At 43.4% G+C, this 20,849-nt stretch overlaps 2 protein-coding genes across 19 annotated transcripts in view; both read left to right on the top strand.

Annotated features, from left to right (window-relative positions):
• CACNA1C (calcium voltage-gated channel subunit alpha1 C) overlaps positions 1–20,849 on the top strand; it is an 800,874-nt gene that overhangs the window by 738,303 nt on the left and 41,722 nt on the right. The window lies entirely within an intron of this gene.
• On the top strand, positions 1,827–8,572 carry LOC108522773 (translation initiation factor IF-2-like). Its single transcript, XM_017863215.1, has one exon. The coding sequence runs from the start codon at positions 1,835–1,837 to the stop codon at positions 2,531–2,533; it is 699 nt and encodes a 232-aa protein (XP_017718704.1). The 5' UTR covers positions 1,827–1,834; the 3' UTR covers positions 2,534–8,572.

Genomic DNA, 20,849 nt, shown 5'->3' with positions numbered 1-20,849 from the left:
CCTTGAAACGGGTGGAATGGGGAAAGGGTGGCAGGTCGGAGCAATTGGCTCAGCCCACCAGCAGGCAGATTTCAGCTCACACGAGGAAGACCTTCCCAACAGCTCTTCCAAAATGAAAGGGGCTTGCCTGAAAAGTAGTGAGCCCCCCATCATCAGACATAGCCAAGCAGAGACTGTGCTCACCTGGACATCAGGCCGTCGTGCAGGAGGTAGGGAGTTAAACCAGGTGGCTTCCAAGGTTTACCTCTCAAAGTCTGATATTCCTGTGGCCTTGGTCATCCTGCATTCATTTCACAGACCTCCCCTGAGGGCCTACCATGTGCAGGCGCTGTTCTAGGTACACGGACATAGCTGAGGAACAGAGCTTCTGCTCTCATGAGCTCACATCATGGTGAGGAGAGACAGATGATGAACACACACATACATAACACATCAGGAAAGTCAGGAGTACCAAAGAAAAACTAAGCAGGGTGAGGAGAGAATAAGTGGCGTGGGCAAGGAGCAAGACAAACAGATGTCTGGGAGGAGTGAGTGCCAGGCTGCACTCAGCTTCCCCCCACCCCCTGGCTCAGAAGCTGATTTTCCCATAGCCAGGCACTACGCAGCCGGTGGGGAGGACAGAGAAGCTTGAGGGTCACCGGCCGGCCCTTCCCAGCAGAAGCAAGGCAGGGGCATGCACCGTGTTTGCACATATACCTCACCCCTAGAAAGGCGGTGGCAGGCAATGGGCAGTGGGCCTGTCTCAGCAGTTTCACCAGGGAGAACGGTTTCTCTGAAAGAATAGTAGAAAGGTCCGGTGGGTGTCAGAAGGGAGAGAGGCAGGCTGGGATCTGCTGACGTAGCAGCAGGGCAGCCTCCCTGGTCCCTCTGAGAGTCAAGCCTACTGTGGGTTTTGTTTTGGTTGTTTTTGAGACAGGGTCTCGCTGTGTCACCCAGGCTGGAGTGGAGTGGTGCAGTCACAGCTCCCTGCAGCTTGTCACTCTGTCACCCAGGCTGGAGTGAGGTGGTGCCGTCACAGCTCACTGCAGCCTGGGGCTGCTGGGGTCAAATGATCCTCCCACCTCAGCCTCTGGCCTTGCTAAGATCACAGGTGTGCATTACCACGCTCAGCTAATTGTTATAAAATTTTTTGTAGAGACGAAGTTTCCCCGTGTTGCCTGGGCCTGGTCTCGAACTCCTGGGCTCAAGCAGTCCTGCTGCCTGGGCTTCCCAAAGTGCTGGGTGACAGGTGTGAGCCACGGTGCTGGGCCATTAGCAAGTCTTTATATATTTGATGACAGTGTTTGACCACCCCAGCCGAAACTTCTCTGGCCTGCACATCCCTAATTAATTCTTTTGGCAGATGCTCCATCTCTACTTGTTCCCTGTGGGTGCCCCTCCCAACACACACAGGTCCACGTGCACAGGCACACTTCCCCGAGTGACCCACCAGACACCCCTGGCTCTAGCCCGCAACAGAAGAGCTGGGCTCCAGGAATAATGTTCCTTTGGTTCTTCATGGCTCCCACCCCGCTCCTTCAGGTCTTGATTTCTGAAGGACTGGGGCAGTTCGCTCAAGATCCCAAGTTCATCGAGGTCACCACCCAGGAGCTGGCGGACGCCTGCGACATGACCATAGAGGAGATGGAGAGCGCGGCCGACAACATCCTCAGCGGGGGCGCCCCACAGAGCCCCAATGGCGCCCTCTTACCGTTTGTGAACTGCAGGGACGCGGGGCAGGACCGAGCCGGGGGCGAAGAGGACGCGGGCTGTGCGCGCGCGCGGGGGCGCCTGAGCGAGGAGGAGCTCCAGGACAGCAGGGTCTACGTCAGCAGCCTGTAGTGGGCGCTGCCAGATGCGGGCTTTTTTTATTTGTTTCAATGTTCCTAATGGGTTCGTTTCAGAAGTGCCTCACTGTTCTCGTGACCTGGAGTTAACCGGAACAGCGTCTTCATTCATTTCTGTTGGGACAAGACGCGGAGCCAGGGTGCGCGAGCCGCCCTCCGGGAGGAAGGCGCCCGGCTGCGTCTGCAGAGGCGGGGAGAGGCGGCGGCGAGGGTCCCGGGGCGCGAGGAAGTTGCCTGCCCTCTCCCAGCCCGCAGGTCCCCGGGCCCGGCCGCGCCTCTGCGGGGAGAGCACCCCGGCTTCCCGCGCGCCCTCACCAAAAGGACCCTACAGCAAACGGGTGTCTTTCGACTCTGCTTGTAGAAACCATTTGCACATATTCTGTACGAGCCTCGCTGTCTCCCTAGAGCCAGGGTCCTGCGGATTTGGAGAAGGGAGCGGGGCAGGACTTCCAGGAGGACCCCAGCCCGGCCCGGAGAGGGAGGAGGAGGCCGTCAGGGGCGCGGAGCTTTGGGGATGGGCGTGGGGCCGGCCATGGTGCGGCTCACCCCGACCCGCCCCTGCCCACCTGCGACGGGATCCCCCGACCGGCACGGGCCACGCCGAGCTCCCGGCCAGCGCCGGCCCGCAGGCAGCGCGAGGGAGGAGCTGCGCCGCCGGGAAGGGGCCGCCGGCTCCGCGCAACCAGGTGGTGCTGAGCTTCCGCTGAGCGCTCTTTTGTTTTGTGGTTTGACACTTTTCTTGACAGCATGTTGCAGTTTCTTTTTGGTTTTGGGTTTTTTTTAATTTTTTATTTTGTTTTTCCCAGGGGGAGGGGAGGAAGAAGAGTGTTTACAAAGTCCTGTAGCCCCCTCACCTTTCTGTTTTCACTTTTGCCAATGTACATCGGGTTTGGTTTTCTTGTATTATTTAAACGGTTGTGGTTTCCTTTTTCCACGGAGGTTCAATAGAAGCCGCTGCAGGAGAGTATTACCAACCATTGTGTATGCCCAATAATTTGTTATCATTTTCTTAGGTAGTAACCTATTTTTGTTCTGGTTTGGTTCGGTTTTCTAATGGAAAGGTAATTGCAATGCACTTGATGTGGTCTTGCACATGTGGGTGATAGAGTTGGGTTCCTTTTAATGCTGGGTGTACAGGTGGGTTTGGGAGAGAGGAGCATGCGCGAGTGTCCGAGTGTGTGCGACGCGTGTGTGTGTGGTGGGGTTGTCTGTGTGCATATGTCCTGCGTATGTATATGCACCCACACCATGTGCCCGTGCACACCAGTGACTACGCAGTCCCCCCTTTCTGGTTTAGCTGTGGGAAGATCTGAATCTGGGGCCATTTGAAAGCAAAAACAAACCACTGTCTCTGCTTCTGAAATGGGAATCAGTAACTCTTTGCATTTTCTGTCCCACAAGATATGCAAAAACAATGCAATAATATTCATTTAAAATACAATTGTGAGTTGTGTTGGCATTAAAACTGTATTTTAAAAAAAAAGACAAATTTAAGGGAAAAACACAAGAAGGCATTTTGCTTCAATATATTCCGTGTAATGTTCTATTGCATTGAGAATGTTTCTGTTGAAGAAACCGTTATACTTGAATTCAGGTCAGTTTCAGTATTTTTCAAATATTTTTTTAAAACTGAATTGCAATTGTGCCAAGCGAATATAATGAATTGAATTAAGTTGGTTTTCGGATTCACTTCTTGTATATTTTGCTGCATGTAAAGTAAATCATTTTGTATTTGGAGTGTGACAAGCTTTACCTTTGAACTCTTAAGTGCTTTTCTATATGTGGTTGGGGGAAAGGGAACAAGTTTTCTTCAATTTGCACAATGAGCAAAGGTATCACCAGTGTAGTCATTATTCTGCTCTCCACAAACAGGTTTGGACATTACTGTTTTGCATATCTTGTGTTCGCTTCCATTTTCCTCAATTTTTCCAAAATCGTTTGCTGGGTATGTTCCTACCGCCTCTTGCTGTGATAGACCAGGACCTATTTTATTCCAGGCTTCACTCTGTCCACTCTGCTCTGGTCATCTGATTTGGTACTTCTCCAAGAACAGCCCTTCACTATTAGGCGTAGGCAGGCGTTCTGAGCAGCCCTCCGTCACCGGGCTGGCATCCACATCCCCCACGGAAGAGGTGCCTGGCCTTCCCTTCACTCCCACCATACAGACTTTTCTCGTTGGCTTCCTTAGGAAAGTGTACACCAACCGGGAGGATAAAATTAAAGTCAGGCTGCTTGGAGGGAGGGGCATCCTCACTTCAGGATTCCGCTCTACCCAGCGAGGAGAGCAGGGGCTCGAGAAAGGAACGGGTGAACACCCCTGATCCATCTGAAAGTCAACTCTGCGTGCTCCTTTCTCCGTCCACTCCTCACTCTGGAGCAGCCTTTCCTTCAGGCTTGCCCTAATGTTTGGGCTGCTGAGGAGGAGGCCAGGACAAGGGAAGAGGCATCCGGAGCCCACAGTGGGGGTGGGAACAGATTTTGTGGGGGCATCTCTGATGCTCACGTATCTCCCTAGAACATCACTCTTTTGGTGCTGTGTCCTTCAAATGTATGTCAACAGTGATGGCTGAAAAGGGACAGCTTTGGGGAAAACTGGACCCAACCATTCCCCCAGAATTGACCCACTGAATCTCTTTCAGTCCTAGTGTTCCCTCTTGGCACATATATAAGTAAGCTGGAAATTAAACTAAGGGACAGTCCATTCCTCTATGGCACCTTGCTGGAGTGATCCATGAAAAAGTAGAGAAATGTACTTGATACTCCCTGGTTAACACAGTCTAGAAACAGAGTTTCTTTATGGATCTCCACACCCAAGTCATCCAGACTTTCTTGATTCCTTTTCAGTGCCATCAAGGTCCTCTAGAAATTGAGTTTAGGTATCATCCTTTGTAAAGTTCCCAAGATTTCTAGCCGGAGGTACACACGGGCGTTCCCTGTCTAGGGCAGGAGGACTGTCCTAGGCTGATTTTCCGATCTAGAATAAGACTGGTGTACGATGCCTGTCATCACAACAGACTGGCACAAGTAGTGACACCAATGAACCACATCCACAGCTTTCCGAGTGATGTCTACTCTCCACCTAAAATGGAATTTTCCCCATGACCTTGTAAAACATAATTGTCACATCTTCCATACCCCTCCTGACAGCCCCCAAGTGGCAGGAGAAAACAGCCAGGGGCTAAGGGCCCAAGGGACTTGAAGAAACACAGTTTAAGGGCTGCAGTTTGATCAGCTTAATTCTTTGTCCTCTGACCAGCCCTGCCTCTTTCATTTCCAGACCTTGGAGAATTTTTCCCAGCTTTGATTCAGAAGGTATTATTATAACCCCTTTCCTTCTTCTTAATCCAGTAGGTCTCACTCTGGTAAATCCACTCAAAAGAGCAAGGCAATGTCTCTCATTCTGTTTCCCAGTTCCAAATTCCAGGTGCTTGTCTGGAGTGAAGCTGCCTGTTCTTCTCTCCCAGCTTTTCTCCACCCAGCCTGTCTCCTGACTATGTAGCTGAAGACATGGGGGACAACCTCAGGAAATGCAGGCCTTTCCATGCCCAAGTTCATCTCCTGAGAAATAGGGACACCTTGAAAATGGGGACTTTGGAAGCCACCCAAAGGATGGTGGCTACTTTATGGAGTCCTGAAGATACACAGCCACCACTCCTAAAGGCAAAGAAGTAGAACAAGAATGTAGGTCAGGGATAGAGTGGAACCCTGGTCATCAGGGTTTTTAGCCTCATCGTGGGAAAGGTGGCAAAGGAGGATGATGGCATCTCCGTCCCTAGAGGCCTAGAATAATTAAAATATCATTGTTGAGGATTTAGAAACAATTCAGCAAGAGGCCACACAAGGGGCCTGCTGACTCCCAGAAGACTCTTTCAACCCCAGGGGAGGCAAAATACTTGCTGATGGCAGTCCGGGCCAATTCCATGTTTTAAACAAAGACCTGGCTCCTGGGGGGGCAGAATCGTCAGCACACGAGAGGACTGGGAGGAGAATGGAGGCAAGAAAAGGGCATATATTGACTCACTCTGGGTCTCTTGCAGTTCATGGACAGGACATGTTCAGCTCACCAACCCACAGTGATCTGTGTGGTAGAGCCGCTGATATCTCAAGGATTTGGGAGGTAGAAGAGTACACCGTCCATCTGGGGGTGTTTGTCCCAGCCACGTCAGCCCTAGCTGGCGGGGTGTGAGGGTATACTGCGCCGCCCTGTCCCCCCTCGTGCTGATGTCCCTGCCCCTCATGCGGTCCAGGTGGCAACCTGACACAGGCCCTGTGCAAAGGCAGGCGGGGAAGCCTGAACCTCACTCACAGGGAGGCCCTCAGCCGCCAGAGTCCAGGTTCTCCAGCGGCTACGATTTGAGGAGGTTGAGGGGGAAGATAGGAGGCAAAGAAGAGTCCTACAACTGTCAGGAATGGGGCACCTTTCCCTGTCCCTAAGCAGAGCTCCCTCTTCCCACTGCCCTCCCCGGCCCCAGCTCTCTGTCTTTCCCAACACCTAGTGAGAAAGATGGTGCGTGGAAAGGAGTCCCATGGGCAGATGCTTACACAACCTCTTTGTGAAGCCACTTCTGGGCTTAACTTCATTCATCAATTCATTTTCACGTCAAAGCAATGAAACGCTTCTTTGTGGAGCCAGATACCAGTATAACAGGTGAATGGGCTTCTGCCACATCTCCACATTATTGTGGGGGATGCTTGAACCATCTCCCTAGGAAACACACCTTTAAGGCACAAGAGCTGGGGTTGAGCTCCAGATAAGGGACTTTCCTGCTCCTGCAAGGGTGAGCACTGTATACATAGACAAGGAGGGCGCAGCAGTGACTCCCTCGGGTGGAAGTAGTACCATCAGAACCTCCTGTTATTATGAGATATATTCTATTTATGTACATTGAGAGAATACTACAATCAACACTTTTACCTGGGATGACTTTAAGAGGTTTGAGCCAAAGCACCTGAAGTGGCAAAGATCCATGGTCTTTGTGGGGTATTAGAGAAGCGTTCCAGGCACCCCTGAAAGCACTCTAGATCTTGCAGCTGAGTGGATGAAGGGTAACACATCTGTGGAGCACCGAGAGGAGTCAGAGTTAGCATTTTTCATGGAAATTCTCCCATGTCTCTACTAAGAATGAGGAAGAAAAGATGAAGACTAGGTAATTACACAGAGGTTTGAAATGTTACGTCACCAGAGCCGCGTCCTCTCCCTTCAGATCCGTTACTGGCTGCTACACAGGGATACCCCCACCTTTTCAGGGCATCCCATGCACCCCAATTCTCAGAATCTAAGGAATTTGACTTTGTAGGGATCCCAGAAAGGGCACCATGCCACTTCCCCTGGCATGAATCAGACATACATTGTACATTCATTTCTAAAATTCACTCATGCACCTCAAACCAAGGTCATTATCAAAAAGAAGCTCTGGGTGGAAGAGCTTGTAGGTTTTAAGAGAGGGTCATTTCTATGTGAGGAAATGCAGAAATGGACAGAATGATTCTTATTCACTGTTTGGGTCTGGAGAATTCCCGTTATGGAATTCTTAGAGATCTCAAGTTTATTACCAAGGGAATTAGGAAAAAGAGGTGAGCAGGCACCAGGCCAAGCAGTGACTCCCTTGCCAAGGAACCTAAGGCTGCAGGATTCAGGGACCTCCTTGAGGAAACCTCTCCTGGCCATTGGCCAAGAGAAAAGAGAAGGCTCTCCTATAGAGTGAAAGGAAGCAAAAGAGAGTGGGTCACTGGGTCCTGTACATAGCACCCAACCCCAAGACTTCCCAACACGGAGAAACTATACCAATGTTTAAAAGGGGGAAAGGAAAGAACTTGCACATCACGGGAAGACGATTTGTAAACACACAGTCCTGTGCAAAAAGATCTCCTTCAGGAGGTGTCTCCAGCATCCCAAAGCTGTGCACACCTTCTCTTTTCCTGCCTCAGGCCACCTATGCATCCAGCTGCAGCCCGTCGCCACACCTGAAATCCATCTCTTGAATCTCTTGAATCCCAGCCAGATTATATACCACCCCATTTCCATGTCCTGTCCTGCCCAGAATGCATGCTCTTCTCCCAGAGCCTGGTGGGAATGAGGCCTTGCAATGAGGCCGTGGGAAACAGAGATCAGCAAGTCTGGACAAGTCTGTGATGGTAGTGGATGAGAATAACCCATGGCAAAACACGCACACTCATTAAGAAATAGGGTGACAGATTCCCCATTGGTGAAGCACTGAAAGGTCTATTACTCTTATAATATTGCTATTTTATTTTAATCCACCAGAGCTACCATGCAAAACTTTCCTCCCATGAAAGGCTCCAGATAAAGCTCCCCTCTCCTCGTGTCCTCCTGCTCAAACCCACCTTCATCCGCCAAACCAATCTGTATCATGCCTGTTATCAGAGGCACAGAAAGATGGGCACTGCCTCCATTGTCACCATTCCCCACACCCCTACACAACCCCACATCCTCCCCTCCAGGCTCCACGACTTCACAGTCTTACTGTTGTAAATATCATTGTACAGTTTGTAATCCTCAAATAATCCCATTGTCAGAGGCCTCGCCTGATGGCCTTCTCACCCTCGAGAAAGGCCAGGGAATCTAGAAGGGGCAACCCTTCAAGGAGAGCTTCAGGGTCATCTCTGTGTGAGACACTATTGTATATTCCTGTAAGATTGCATTTTTATCTAAGGAATGATGTTATTTAAAAAACAAACAAAAAACACAAAAAATAAGAATTGCAAATAAATTTCTTAACAATGTCTACATTGGCTTCATTGTATCTTCCCTCTTCCATATTTCTTCCTTTCTCCTGTTCCCTAGAGGTCGCAAAAACAAACTTCACCCGGTTATCTCAATTGTTTGGGATCCCCAAAAGGAAGAAGACTGGAGAGAACACAGGAAATATGAATCCAATGATAATACCTAAGTCCATTCAGCAGTTAATCCATCCCCTATTTCTTCCTTCTCATGAAAGAGTTGACAGGAAAATGGCCAACATTTAAAAAGGAGAAAAAATCAGAGGAATTAAATGGCTAATTCACACGGATTAGACAGGAAAAGCTGTCTCCTAAATTGGTTTTGAAAGAAGGACAGCAGGGGAGAGGGATGGAATGTAGGAGAGAAGGAAGGACGGGGAGACATGATAATATATAAAGTACTATGAGGACTATACAAATGTAAGATTGCTTTTCTTTTTTTGGTTACTATAACTTGAACTAACTTCAATAAAGTTATTTCAGAATAACCCCTTAACTAAAAATAATTTGTCCCAGAGATTCTGGAAGATGGCAGAGTAAGGAGCACCAAGAATCCTCCCTGATAGACAACAAATACACTGGCAGAATCTGTTTTGTGTAACTATTAATATTTTGAAACTCTGGAGTCTAATGAAGGTTTGCAACTTTCAGGGGGAGGCTCGGACAGTAAATCAAGGTTAATTTTGGTCAATTCCAGCTCTTAGTACAGTAGCAGCTAATCCACTCTCCTCCCCTAGCCCATTTTCTACTCCTGGAAGGGTGAGCACTGCATAGACAGGCATGAAGAGAGAACCAGGGTGACTTCCTTGGGTGGAAATAGTACCAGCAGAACCCATTATTATTATGAGAAAGTACTATTTATCTCATAATACAGGCAGCTGAGCACTTGTCCAATACCAGCTTGCACACAGCGTGTAGAGGCCAGAGTGGGCTAAAAGTATCCTGTTCTTCAAATTTCAGGGGTCTTTGTTCAGGATACTTATTGCTGCTGCTAATCACAGAGGTGCAAACACAGAGGTGGGCAGCTACTTTTGTTGTACCCACTGCTGCAAGCCCCTCCACCACCAGCTGAAGTGATTTCCAGATAATTTGAAGAGCCAGCACTCCTCCTCCCCCTTCGCTTTTCTCTTTTTCTTTCTTGGGGAGCCAGACATTAAAGACTAAGACACTCAAAAGCAACTGCATATACAAGGAAAATTAGAAAGTGACTGTACATACCCAGGGAAAGAAAGAAGCTCAGGAGACACCTGAGAAGACCTGGAGTTTCCACCTCATGCTGATGCTTGGCACAGAGTGGCCTAAAAAATTAAAGACAAAAACACCACCACCAAACCCTAAGGAAGGAGGAAACTCTGATTTCCAGAGTTATCACATTCTTAGATTCAAATGTCCAGTTTTCAACAAGGCAAAGAAAGAAACAGGAAAGTATGGCCCATTGAAAGGAAAAATACATAAATTAACAGGAACTGCTCCTAGAAAAGACCTGATGGCAGATCTACTAGACAAAGAACTTAAAACAACTCTCTTAAAGACGTTCAAAAAACTAAAGAAAGATATTAAGTCAAGAAAAAGAGGTACGAACAAATGGTAATATCAATAAATAGAACACCTAAAAAGAAACAAAAAATTCTAAAGCTGAAAATACAATACCTGAAATGAAAAATTTTACTAGGGTAATTTAAAGTCAGAATTGAGCAGGAAGAAGAAAGAACCAGTAAACTTAAAGACAGGACAATGAAAATCATTGAGTCTGAGGAACACAGAAATAAAATATTGAGGAAAGTAAACAGAGCCTAAAAAGACTTGTGGGACACCATCAAGATCCATGTACACATTGTTGGAGTCCAAGAAGAATAAGAGAGAAAGAAAGGAGAATAGAGAATATATGAAGAAATAGTAACTGGAATTTTTCCAAATTTGACCAAAGACATGAATATAAATATCCAAGCTTAACAAACTCTAAGTAAGGTGAAAAAGACCCATACTAAGACATGTTATAGTCAAGTTTTTGAAACATAAAGCGAGACTCTTAAGAGCAGCAACAGAGAAGTGACTTATGACACACAAGAGTATTCTGAGTAAGATTAACAGCAAATTTCTCACCTGAAACTTTTGAGACCAGAAGGCAGTGGGCCAGTATATTCAAAGCGCTAAAAGAGAAAAAAACAACTATCAGACAAGAATTCTATATCTGGCAAAATTGTCTTTCAAAAGTGAAGAAGAATTTAAAGCATTTCCAGATAAGCAAAAGCTGAAGGAGTTCATTACCACTAGACCTACCCTGCAAGAAATTCACTCCTGCAGGGTGAAATGAAAGGGCACTGGGCAGTAATTTGAAGCTGTATGAAGAATAAAAGATCTCAATGAAGGTAAATACATGGGCAATTATAACTCTGCTTTTTCTTTTCTACTCCACTTTTATTTTCTACTTAAGAGACTAGTACTTAAAAAAAATATTAATCTAAAAGGTAGTATTATTGTAACTTGAGTTTGTAACTCAACATGTTATTTTCTACATAATTTCAAAGACTAATGCATTTTCCAAAATTATTAGTTTGTGTTTTGGAGCACATAGTGTATAAAGATGTAATTGTGGGACAGCAACAACTCAAAGGGCTGAGGACAGAGTAGTAAAGAAACAGAGTTTTTATATGTTATTGAAACTAAATTGGTATAAATTCAAATTGAAGTGTTATAATTTTGAGAGTTTAAATACAATCCCCATGGTAACCACAAAGAAAGTTGCTATAGAATATACACAAAAGAAAATTAGAAAGGAATTTAAGTGCTTTACTACCAAAAAAATCAACTCAACACAAAAGAGGACAGTAATATAGGAAATGAGGGACAAAAGAAGGTATTAGAAAACAATGGCAAAATAACAGAAGTAAGTCCCTCGTTATTAGTAATTACTTTAAATTTAAATGGATTAAACTGTCAAAAGACAGAGCTTGGCAGAATGTATTGAAAAATATGAGCCAACTATATGCATCTGCAAGAGACTCACTTAAGATCCAGACACAAAAACAGACTAAGGGTGACAGGAAAAGATATTCTATGCAAATAGTAACCAAAAGAGAGCAGGAAGGGCTATACTGATATCAGAAAAAATAGACTTTACATTTTAAAAAGCTTACAAGAGACATTATATGTTAATAAAAGGTTCAATACAGCAAGAAGTTATAACAATTATAAACAGTTTCACACCTAATAACAGACCATCGGTATATATGGAACAAAAACTTCAGGCAGAATCAAAGGGAGAAATAGACAATTCTACAATAACAATTGGAGATTTCAATACTCCAGTGTCAATAAGAGAATAGCCAGAGAGGATAAATAAGGAAATAGAGGACTTAACACAATAAACCAACTATATCTAACAGACATACAGAAAACGTTATCCAATTACACCAGCATACACATTCTTCTTAAAAGCACATGGGGCATTTTCCAGGATAGACCATATGTTAAGCCACAAATGAAATCTCAATAGATTAAAAGCTGTCATATAAAGTATCTTCTCCAACCACAGCAGGATGAAATCAGAAATACAAGATAGAAGGAAAGTTGGAAAATTCACAAATTTGTGGAAATTTAACAGCAGACTCTTAACCATTGAATCAAAAAAGTAGATATCACAAGGGAAATTGGAAAATACTTAGAGACAAATGAAAACAAAAACACAACATACCAAAACTTATGGAATGCAAAGAAAGCAGTGCTAAACAGAAATTTTATAGCCATAAGTTCTTACATTTAAAAAAAAATTAAATTAACAATCTCTCCTTACAACTTAAGAAATTATAATAAGAACAAACTAAACCCAAAGCTAGAAGAAGGAAGGAAAATTATAAAAATTAGAACAGTAATAAATGAAATATAGAACAGAAAACAATAGAGCAGTACCAATGAAACCAAAATTAGTTCTTTGAGAATATCAACAAAATTGACAAGTTTTAGCTAGACAGACAAGGAAAAAAGGAGAAGAGACTCAGATTACTAAAATCAGATATGAAAGTGGAGGCATTACTACCAATTATACACAAATCAAAAGGACTGTAAGAGAGTACTATAAACAATTGTACACCAAAAAATTGGATAACCTAGATGAAATGAACAAATTCCTAGAAAAACAAGACTCACCCAGACTAAATTACAAAGAACTAGAAAATGCACGTCGTGCTATAACTAGTAAGGAGATTAAATCAATAATCAAAAATCTCCCCATAAAGAAAGACCATGAACCTGATGGCATCACTGGCAAACTCTACCAAACATTTAGAGAACATCAGTACCTGTCAAACTCCTTCAAAAAAAATTGAAGAGGAGAGCACACTTCCTATCTCATTCTTTGAGGCCAGCATTACCCTAATACTGAAGCCAGACAAAGATACTACCAGAAAAGAAAAGTACAGACCATTGTCTTTTATAAACATTGATGCAAAATCCTCAACAAAACTAGCAAGCCAAATTCAGCAGTATATTAAAAGGATTATACACCATAATCAAGTGGGATTTATTCCTGGAATGCAAAGATGGTTCAACATATGAAAATTGATCAACGTAATAGACCACATTAATAAAATACAGGGGAAAACACATAATCATCTTAATTGGTGCAGAAAAAGTATTTGACAAAATTTAATATCCTTTCATGATAAAGACATTCAACAAACTACCAATAGTAGGAAATTACCTCAACCTAATAAAAGCCATATGTGAAAAGCCCACAGTGAGCACCAAACTCAATGATGAAAGACAAAGAACTTTCCCTCAAAGATCAGGAACAAAGCAAGGATGCCCACTTTCACCACTTTTATTCAACATAGTACTGAAAGTTCTAGCCCTAGCAATTAGACAAGGAAAAAGTCATCTGAATTAGAAAGTATGAAGTAAAATTAGCTCTGTTCACAGATGATATTATCTTCTATGTAGAACATACTGAGGATCCCAGACACCAAAAAAGTTAGAACTAATCAATGAATTCAGCAAAGTAACAGCATACAAAGCCAACACACGAAAGTCAGTTACATTTCTGTACACTAATAATGAAAAATCTGAAAAGGGAATTTTGAAAATAATTCCATTTACAGTAGCATCAAAAAGATTAAAGTGCTTAGGAATTAAGTTAACCAAGGAGATAAAAGACTTATACAATGAAAACTACAAAACATTGCTGAAAGAAATAAGAAAGACATAAACAGCAACATACCCCATGTACATGGATTAGAAGAATTCATATTATTAAGGAGTGAGTGCCACTGAAAGTGATCTGAAGATTCAATGCGATACCTACCAAAAATCCTAATGATACTTTTTGCTGAAGTAGAAAAACCCATCCTAAAATGTATATGGAATCTCAACAGACATCAAATAGCCAAAACAATCTTGAAAAAGAACAAAGCTGGATGACTCACACTTTCTGATTTCAAGACTTACTACAAAGCTACAGTAGTCAAAATAGCAGATAATGGCATACAGACAGACATATAGACCAATAGAATAGACTCGAGTGCCCAGAAATAAACCCTGTATATAGTCAGTTGATCTTTGACAAGGGTGTCAGGACCATTCAACGGGAAAAAGAACAGTCTCTTCAACAAATGATTCTTGGGAAAATGTATATCAACATGAAAAGAGTGAAATCAGACCCCTTAGTACTACCATATACAAAAATTAATTCAAATTTGATCAAATACCTAAATGTAAGGTCCAAAATAATCATAAGAATGAAATTCTGCTGTATACTACAACATGGCTGAAACTTGAGGACATTATGCTAAGTCAAAATAAGCCTGTCACAAAAAGACAAGTACTGTATGATTCCATTCATACGAGGTACTCCATGTAGTCAAAATATGCATTTCAGTTTTACAAAATGAAGAGAGTTCTGGGGATGATAGTGGTGATGGTTGCACAACATTATGAATGTATTTGATGCCACTTAATGGCTACTTTGTTTTGTCTATTTCACCACAATTTAAAAATTAAAAAAATAAAATCTGTCCCCGAAATACATGTATATTAGCTGAACACAGTTGTAAGAACCCTCCTAACCTCTCCCCATTGAAGATCAAGTGAATTCTGAGAATTACAGAGCCAACTTCTGCTTGTAAAGTTGACATAAGCCAACTTTTCTACTTCCCCACTAGAACCTCCTTCCACCCTGCCCCATCACCCACAGCCTGAACCCTGAAGTCTCGAGTTGTATGGGGGGGGGAAAAAAAAGAGGAGTTCAAAAACTAGAGAGAGGAGCAGAGGATTGACCTCATCTGAAATTGCTACTTGCCTGGGCTCCAGGAACAGGTCGGAGGTGTATTCACCAGGACCTGGCACACCAGGTCATAATCTGTTGGTAGATCACAATCAGTTGTAAAATGTTGTTACCAGTAATCATTAAAACTTCAAAGTTTGCAAATGACATTCTGAATCAACTATAACAGATGCAAGACTTTTAAAGAAATTTCTCTTTTTCATTTTGGTATGCTTTCTTGAATGAGAGTAAAAAAAGTGGAGGTATAGCCGATGCCAGGAATTAAAAAACCATGGAAGCATTTCACCAGAGTGAAAGTCATGCATCGTGTGTGTAGGGCCACACTTCTGCTTTATAATTTGGTGTCAGCTGCTTAGGTCTATCCTGGCCTTCAGCCACCTTTTCCTGCACCAGATCTACTTCTGCCCATTTTATCCTCTATATAGTAATAGTAAGCAGAGCCAAGCATTCTCTCTCTCTATCTCTAGCTCTTATTTTATCTCTCTCTCCCACTATTATCATATGGTTTACCAAGTAAATGACTCAGCAGTCTGGCAATCTCTTGCTCTTCAGAAGCACATTTGGATATATCAGCTTGAGAATTCAGACTGTGGAAAGTGGTCAAATAGAAGACCCTGAACTGACCATGAACCAAACTGCTGGGCTGCAATCCAGCATTTACAGAGCTCTCTGCTGCACAGTATTCAACATTATTCCAGCTAATAATGAAATAGTAGTTATAGTTTTATTGACTGTAATTTCACATTTATAATTTCCTAGGGAATCTCACAGGGAGGAGAGGCAGGGCTGGACTCGGCACTCTTGAACAGCTTTAATAACAAAATTTCACATAACCCCATAAGATATGGTGACTGCTTAGCCCAGGTGTTTCAATGATGTCCCCACTGACATACCATGTGTCACAATTTTAGAATCAGAAGACAGTTTACACATTTGTGTGCAACTATCTGTATGGCATGACTCCTGGGACTCAATAAAGCCTTCACTTCTCACAGCTTATGCATGCAACTCTAGCATCACCTGCCTTTAACTTGAGGCATTACTCTCAAAGTGTGGTTCCTGAAACAACTCTCAAAAATCACATGAGGCCGGGCGCAATGGCTCGTGCCTGTAATCCCAGCACTTTGGGAGGCCCAGGCGCCTGTAGTCCCAGCTACTTGGGAGGCTGAGGCAGGAGAATCGCTTGAACCCAGGAGGCAGAAGTTGCAGTGAGCCAAGATTGCACCACTGCATACGAACCTGAGCGACAAAGCGAGACTCCATTTAAAAAAAAAAAAAAAAAAAAAAAAATCACATGAGATGCTTGATTAAAACACGGATTCCTAGGTCCCACCCCAAAACTTTTAAACCAGATTCTTAGGTATTGGAGCTCATCGATATGCATGTCAGACAAGCTCCCCACATAGTTTTTTCTTACGTCAAGGGACCACTGGTATCAACTTTGATTCCTTCTAAAATGCAAAGTCACTGGGAGAGGAAATGTATAGTTTTTTATCATTCCATTCCCTTATAGTGGAAAACAAAGGTTGGAGGGTATAAATAAAAGACTGGAGAACAGGACTTGATGGAAAATGGGTCCAAAGGCTGTCAGCTTTATGGCAAATTAATGGAGAGGGAGGGAAAATATGACAGAAAGTGGGGAGAGTAATGGGTTAGGTAAAACAGCTAGAGGTGTCTTAGGGCAAACCTCCTGTTTCACCTACCTGTAAATTTTGATTTAGCTGGAGAAGCAATGAAGTCAGCTAAAGCAGGAGCTCTGGCTTCTGTTCCAAGGTCCAGGAGAAGTAACAGATGGCTTGATCTTCTGTACATGGCTGCATTTTGGACATCTTATTAGGAAACTTGAAAGGCTTCTTCTGCAAAATCCTTTGTGGGTATCCTGGTCTTCAAAATAGGGCTGTTGTCAGTAGGACTGTCCCTTAGTCCTATTTATGTCATCTTAAGTTAGAGGAATGCTAACACTAGACAGCAGAAATTACACCAATGGGCTAGGGCCTGCCAGTATGAAGAAACAGGAAAGAAGAAAGGATTCTTAGGTGTTGATACAAACTGTGTTTTCTCCCTCAGTGGCCTTTGCATTTTAACAGGAATCAGTTTGGTACCAGTGGCTCCTATCAGTAGGTGGGGCGGTTGGCGGGGAGGTCCTGAGGAATTACCCATACTTCAGTCATTCTCCAAAGATAGCAATGATATAGCAGTCACTCCTAGAAATTCTACCTAATGATCTTGAAATTTCAGGCTTGTTTTCAAGAAAGGAGAGGATTTGAGATATGTTAGAACCAGGTGACCATATAAAATATGGTCTTAAACTATAACGTTTGAGAATAAGGAGCACATGAACCCTAAGTTGTTGCAGGCCAACTAAGACATTTGATCATGCTGGTTAGAACTCAGGAGAGAAAGTGAAGCCTTCAGAAGATGCAGCATAAGTTACCTGGCACTTGGCAAACGGGAGCCTCCCTTTTCTTCACTCTTGTCCCCCAAAGTCAAGTATACACCTAATAATCAGACTGATATTTTTAAACAAATTAGACCACACCACACCCCTGCTCTAAACTGTTCAATGCTTTCCCATCACACCTGGATTAAAATCCAAAGTCTTTGCCATGATCCATAAAACCCTACATGATCTGACTCCAACTACCTCTCTGCCTCTCAGACCTCATTTCCTACATTGTCCCTGTCCCATTCACTCACCTCCAGCTGCAGCAGCCTTCTTTCCAACCATTAAACAACCAAGTTTATTCACTCTTGTGCCAGGTATCAGTTTATTGCCTCACAGCTATAAATCCACCCTTCTTTACCCTGCTTTGAGATACTAGAGGTAGGTCCTGTAAACATTTCTCCTGTGCCAGATGACTCAATGTCAATAGAGGCTTTGTCAATAGAGAGCCCTGAGGGGACGCTGCAAGCCCTTTGCAAGCTAAAGGGACTTTTCCCTAAATTTATGTGCTGTTTTTAAGCATGGCAGCCCATGTAGTGGTATGCGAGAGATCTGGTCATCCTCATCTCAGTAGCCCTTGCAGACCAGCTCCAGCCTGCCAATGCCCTCTAACTAGTTTCTCCTCTACCCAGCAGGCCACTCGTAGGAGCCAACACTCTGGCCAATGCTCTCTGGAAAATTTCTTTACCACTGGCAGACTGTGCATGCCAATGGCAGCCGTTCCTTCTGAAAAAGGTACAAATCAGTGTTGAAGTGGATGGTAGGGAGAGTTTTTCTAAGTTCTCAGTTTCTTCTTAATTTGCCCTCCCTCAGCCCTAGAGCTAGATAGCTGCTTTTTGCATTTACTACTTCTCTTTTGATAATTAATCACCTATTACAAGTTGCAATTATTAATATTAAATTTTTCTCATTTAAATTACTAGTGTGTTTTCTGTTTTCTGATTGACCCTGCTATAGTATTGGTATTTGGAGTGGTCTGAGAAGACAGATTTTCAAAGATGGGATTTGAGAATTGGATTAGTCATGGATTTGGGTTAGATGAAAGTGCTGAGTTCATTGCCAATGGGAAATCAGATGCTAGTTATCCATGACATACAGTGACATTTCAACAAGTTAGTTAGATTATTACCTGTGGTTGATTATGATGATGTGCTAACTAAAGCAAATGCCTTGGGAGCCCTAGTGGCTATTAAATTTGATTATAACAGCAGTAGTGATGACAACAGTTATTGTAGTTTGGAACTGATTTTCCTGAATGCATTACCACACTTACAGAAAAGGACAAGCTCAAGATCACAGTCTGAGAGTCCGAACATTTCCATGGCAGTTTTAATACATTCTCATGTCTCATAATCACAGGGCCACTATTGCTGAAAATCGAACACAAAATTTAACTGTTAAAGTGGCTAGATTACAATAGCACTTGAATTCACAGCCTTAACAAGTTTTTCATGTGAACATTAGGAAACTGATTGAGAAATAATGAGACCCTGAAAGTTGGAATTGGGAAATCTGGTAGAATTCAAATGGAATTGAGAATCTTACATTTTCAAGTCACTCTGATCACCTTTTACAGTGGAAGTAGACGACTTCTACCATGACTAACCTTCCTTTGCGGAAAAACCCTATGATAACATCATCTGGGGAAGATGCTTTGAAAGGGTTGTTATTTCTCCTCAAGACTCACTATAATTAACCCTTGTTGCCTGTAGACCCACAACACAAGTCAAATCTCAGCATGTTTCAAATACACGGTATGACCCAGGAGAAAATAGCTCATACATTAAGATAGTTAAATATACACTTTTCATGTGTGTGTGTGTGTGTGTGTGTGTGAGAGAGAGAGAGAGAGTTTGGTTCTGTGTTCCCACCCAAACCTCATCTCGAATTGTAATCCCCACTTTATTTTTTTTTTATTTTATTTTATTTTTTTTTTTTTGAGATGGAATTTTGCTCTTGTCACCCAAGCTGGAGTGCAGTTGTGTGATCTTGGCTCACTGCAACCTCTGCCTCCCGGGTTCAAGCGATTCTCCTGCCTCAGCCTCCCGAGTAGCTGGGATTACAGGCACCCACTACCACGCCAGGCTAATTTTTTGTATTTTTAGTAGAGACAGGGTTTCGCCATGTTGGGCAGACTGGTCTCAAACTCCTGATCTCAGGTGATCTGCCCACCTCGGCCTCCCAAAGTGCTGGGATTACAGGCGTGAGCCACCGCACCCAGCCAATCTCCACGTTTTAAGGGAGAGAACTGGTGGGAGGTGAATGAATCATGAGGGTGGTTTCCCCTATGCTATTCTCTTGATAGTGAGTGAGTTCTCACAAGATCTGATGGTTTTATAAATGTTTGACATCACACATTCTCTCTCACCTGCCACCATGTAAGAGGTGCCTGCTTGCCCTTCTGCCATGACTGTAAGTTTCCTGAGGCCTCCCCAGCCATACAGAACTGTGAGTCAATTAAACCTTTGTTTTATGTATATTAGCCAGTCTCAGGCAGCTCTTATAGCAGCGTGAGAGTGGACTAATACAATATGTATGCATAAATATATATACACACACACCAACACACGCATATTGCATATATAATATACATTATACATTATACACATCATTCTTCTAATCTGCACGTGGAACATACTCTCAGATCAGCTACATGCTCAGTCATAAAGCAAGTCTCAATTTTAAAAAATCTCAATCACACCAATCATCTTCCCAGACCACAATGAAATGAAATAGAAATGAATACCAAGAGAAACTCTTGACACAACACAAATGCATGGAAACTGGACAACTTGCTCCTGGATGATTTTTGGATAAATAACAAAATTAAGGCAGAATCAAAGAATTATTTGAAACCAATGAGAATAGAGACACAATATACCAAAACTTCTGGGATGTGTCAAAAGCAGAGTTAAGAAGAAAATTGAGAACACTAAATACCTACAGCAAGAAGATAGATCTCAAATTAACCAAACCTGGCACCTAAAGGAACTAGAAAGACTAGAACGAACTAACTCCAAAGCTAGCAGAGGAAAAGAAATAACTAAAATTAGAACATAAATAAAATTGAGACCCAAAAAACCATAAAAAGGATCAATAAAATGAAAAGTTTGTTTTTTGAAAGGATAAACAAGACCCGTAGCTAGATTAACAGAGAAGAAAAGAAAGAAGATCCAAATAACCCAATCAGAAATGACAAAGGTGACATTAAAATTAAACCCACAGAAATACAAAAGATCCGAGGAGGGCGGAGCAAGATGGCCGAATAGGAACAGCTCCAGTCTCCAACTCCCAGCGCGAGCGACACAGAAGACCGGTGATTTCTGCATTTTCAACTGAGGTACTGGGGTCATCTCACTAGGGAGTGCCGGACAATCGATGCTGGTCAGCTGCTGCAGCCTGACCAGCGAGAGCTGAAGCAGGGCGAGGCATCGCCTCACCTGGAAGCGCAAGGGGGAAGGGGATCCGTTTTCCTAGCCAGGGGAACTGAGACACACAACACCTGGAAAATCGGGTATCTCCCACCCCAATCCTGCTCTGTTACCATACAGGCACACCATTA

The sequence above is a fragment of the Rhinopithecus bieti genome, unplaced genomic scaffold (assembly GCF_001698545.2).
Source record: "Rhinopithecus bieti isolate Rb0 unplaced genomic scaffold, ASM169854v2 scaffold_2654, whole genome shotgun sequence".
NCBI classification, from domain to species: domain Eukaryota; kingdom Metazoa; phylum Chordata; class Mammalia; order Primates; family Cercopithecidae; genus Rhinopithecus; species Rhinopithecus bieti.
This window is presented reverse-complemented; position numbering and strand designations above follow the sequence as displayed.

Excerpts from the sequence above, each read along its gene's own strand:
- LOC108522773 (XM_017863215.1), top strand. The coding sequence starts at position 1,835 with ATGCGGGCTTTTTTTATTTGTTTCAATGTTCCTAATGGGTTCGTTTCA.